The 3,511-nt window shown below is 35.9% G+C and overlaps 1 protein-coding gene across 1 annotated transcript in view; it reads left to right on the top strand.

Annotated features, from left to right (window-relative positions):
• The window catches only part of si:dkey-165a24.9 (psychosine receptor), a 5,617-nt gene extending 2,702 nt beyond the window's left edge, over nt 1–2,915 (top strand). The window contains exon 2 of the mRNA XM_014021221.1: nt 2,457–2,915. Within this exon, the coding sequence (XP_013876675.1) occupies nt 2,457–2,850 (394 nt within the window). The 3' untranslated portion in view covers nt 2,851–2,915. The remainder of the gene's footprint in view (nt 1–2,456) is intronic.
• The last annotated feature ends 596 nt before the right edge of the window (nt 2,916–3,511 follow it).

Raw genomic sequence — 3,511 nt, 5'->3', positions numbered from 1 at the left:
TAACAGTTACTCAGAGTTGAACTAACATTTACTCAGAGTTAAACTAACAGATACTCAGAATTGAACTAACAGTTATTCAGAGATTAACTAACAGTTACTCAGAGTTAAACTAACAGTTACTCAGAGTTGAACTAAACTAACAGATACTCAGAGATGAACTAGACTAACAATTACTCAAAGTTACACTAACAGTTACTCAGAGTTGAACTAACAGTTACTCAGACATGATCTAAACTAACAGTTACTCTGAGTAAAACTAACAGTTACTCAGAGTTAAACTAAGAGATACTCAGAGTTAAAATAACAGTTACTCAGAGTTGAACTACCAGTTAGGCAGAGTTAAACTAACTGATACTCTGAGTTGAACTAGACTTACAATAACTCAAAGTTACACTAACAGTTACTCAGAGTTGAACTAAACTAACAGATACTCAGCGATGAACTAGACTAACAATTACTCAAAGTTACACTAACAGTTACTCTGAGTTGAACTAACAGTTACTCAGAGTTAAAATAACTGTTACTCAGAGTTAAACTAACAGTTACTCAGACGTGAACTAAACTAACAGTTACTCAGAGTTAAACTAAGAGATACTCAGAGTTAAAATAACAGTTACTCAGAGTTGAACTACCAGTTACGCAGAGTTAAACTAACAGTTACTCAGAGTTGAACTGAAGTAACAGTTACTCAGATTTGAACTAACAGTTACTCGGTGTTGAACTAACAGTTACCAGAGTTGAACTAACAGTTACTCAGAGCTAAACTAACAGTTACTCAGAGTTGAACTAACACTTACTCAGAGTTAAACTAACAGTTACTCAGAGTTGAACTAACAATTACTCAGAGTTGAACTAACAGTTACTCAGAGTTGAACCAACAGTTACTCAGAGCTAAACTAACAGTTACTCAGAGTTGAACTAACAGTTACTCAGAATTGAACTAACAGTTACTCAATAATAATGAATTTCAATAGAAGACAAGCTTCTGTTTCTTTTACATTACCTCTTCCAACAACAAATGCATTGACAAATACTGTGTTGTATAGAGCTGCTTCTTATTGGAATGTGTTGCCAATGAAACTAACAAATTTAGGAATTTACTTTAAATTTTAAATTGATCTTAAAAAATAATCAATTATAAATAATATTATTTCAATGAAAAACGCTTCTTGAATCCATTAAGCCAATAAATTTTGATGTAATATTTCTCCATGTAATTTTGTTGTACTGAATTTGACAGCTTTGGGTTGGTTGTTTTATCTTGAACTTGTGTGTTGATTTCTTTCCCTTAAGTGCTTTGAAGGAGTTTTAAGTCAGTGGTTTTTTGATTGTAGATTTCATGTTGAGGTTTCTTTGTTTGAGGTTTGGGCTGGCTTTTTTGTTTTGTTTTAACCTTTATGTACTTTTTTATTTTAATTATGTTGTTTTGTTTATAATGTGTTTTATTTTCTGTGTTGGTCCCCAGGAAGAATAGTCTCTGCTGAGGCAGAGATTAATGGGGTACCATAAATAAAACTAAACTAAACTCAGTGTTAAACTAACAGAGTTAAATGAACAGTTACTCAGAGTCAAGCTAATATAGTCAACCTACCCGGTGTAAAACTAACAACCACTCAGAGCTAAACTAAATGACACTTGGAGTTCAAGGTAACACCTACTCAGCATCAAACTAACAGCTGTTCAGTTATACTAAAAACTACTCAGATTTAAAATAACAGCTACTCAGAGTCAAGCTTAAAACTACTTATTCTTTACTAAGAGCTACTCTAAATCAAGCTAAAAGATACATGGAGTCAAACTAACATTTACTTAGAGTTAAACTAACTGCAACTTGGAGTAAAATCTGACAGCTTCTTCAAACTGACAGCTACTCAGAGTTAAACTAAACGGTTTTTGTAGTCAAACTAGCGTTTACATGGAGTTAAGCTAACATCTATTCAAAGTCAAAGTCAGACACGTAACTGTCCTTCCTGATTTTAGTCTTAATAATTTAGGGATAGTTATTTTTTTTATTATTTAGCCTCAAGTTTTATTTGTCTGGTTAATAAAATAATATTTGTGATGTCACAATCAGGATGAAGAATCGTTACAAAAAGCGAGAAAAGTATAAACTATATATCATTTATCTAAATTTACTTGTCTAAACTGTTGGTTCACATTGTGCTTTTGATTTGCCAAAGAGACATTTCTGATCAAAACACAACAATGCTGCAAAAAAAATGGAACCTTAAAGTGTTTTCTAAATTATCTTCTTGAAATATTTTTTCAATTAAGTTTGCAGTTTTATTATTGGTTAAAGTTAATCTCAGCACCTCTGAACCATTTAGGACTGGGTTCAATTTGTTCAATCCAAAACGAGGATAAAATTCGAACATCCAGCAGAAGGCGGTGAAATTATTCAGTATTTTTGAACAGTCGTCTGGTTTCTGATCCAAACCTCTGCTTCCTTCCCTCAGCTACACCTCAGCCCACATCGGGGTGACCCTTCATCAGTCTCCCTCTCTGTCGAACCACGAGCGCAACAAAATCGTAGGGATCCTGGTCGTGATCACGGTTAACTTTATCGTGGTCTTCGGACCCTACCACCTGGTGGGCGGGTACAGGTTTGTGTCTCTGCTGCTCACCGACGAGCCCTGTGGATTTGAGCAGTCCATTTTCCTGGTCTATCGGCTTTGCTACGGCCTGACCAGCCTCAACACTTTACTGGACCCCCTCTTTTACATCTTCCTCTGCCCCGACGCTCGACTGGAGCTCCAGAGGTCCCTGCCCTGTCTGAGAACAGGCCAGAACAACCGTAAAAACACGACCACGAGCTGCAGGTATCAGCTGGACACCGACAGAGACAACTAGACATGGGTTTTTACAATGTAAAAACAAGTGTGCATTCCCACGTAGCATGTCATTGCAGCATGGCTTTGCCTGCAGAATGAACTGTGACCAAGTTCAAATGTGTTTTCTATACCAGCTTGTGCCTGTCARYTSWGCAGGTGTTTGTAATTAAGGTAATTGTGTGACAATATGAAGTTTGCAGAGATTTTTGTTAAAGTTGCAGTAGCTGGATTTGAACCCTGATCTCCCCCATGAAAGCCCACAGTGCTCATCATGAGACTATAGGAGATGTGGCAGAGGACAATCCCAGGGATTAGATTGTATGTATACAGAAAAAGTTTACCTTGCCAATGCAATTATTGACACTTAAGTGCAATATATTACAAAAGAGCAGTATTAAGACAATATTATAGTAAAACATCAAAATACAATCATATTAGTATTGTAAACACAGAACAATTGAGATGAAATATTATTAAAGTATGGAGCAGTATCAAGTTGAGTACAGCATGGGGCAGTATTGGACCATTACAAGGCCGCATTGACTCCCATTATATGAATTTTGGAATAAAGTTTAAACATTAATATTTCAAAAACTACAAGTTGTACAGGCACCAGAAGGCATAGCAATCATTTGGCACAGGAGCTTTACAGATAGAAATTACAATGGCAGCTGTAGGAC

The sequence above is a fragment of the Austrofundulus limnaeus genome, unplaced genomic scaffold, assembly GCF_001266775.1.
Source record: "Austrofundulus limnaeus strain Quisiro unplaced genomic scaffold, Austrofundulus_limnaeus-1.0 Scaffold283, whole genome shotgun sequence".
NCBI lineage: Eukaryota > Metazoa > Chordata > Actinopteri > Cyprinodontiformes > Rivulidae > Austrofundulus > Austrofundulus limnaeus.
This window is presented reverse-complemented; position numbering and strand designations above follow the sequence as displayed.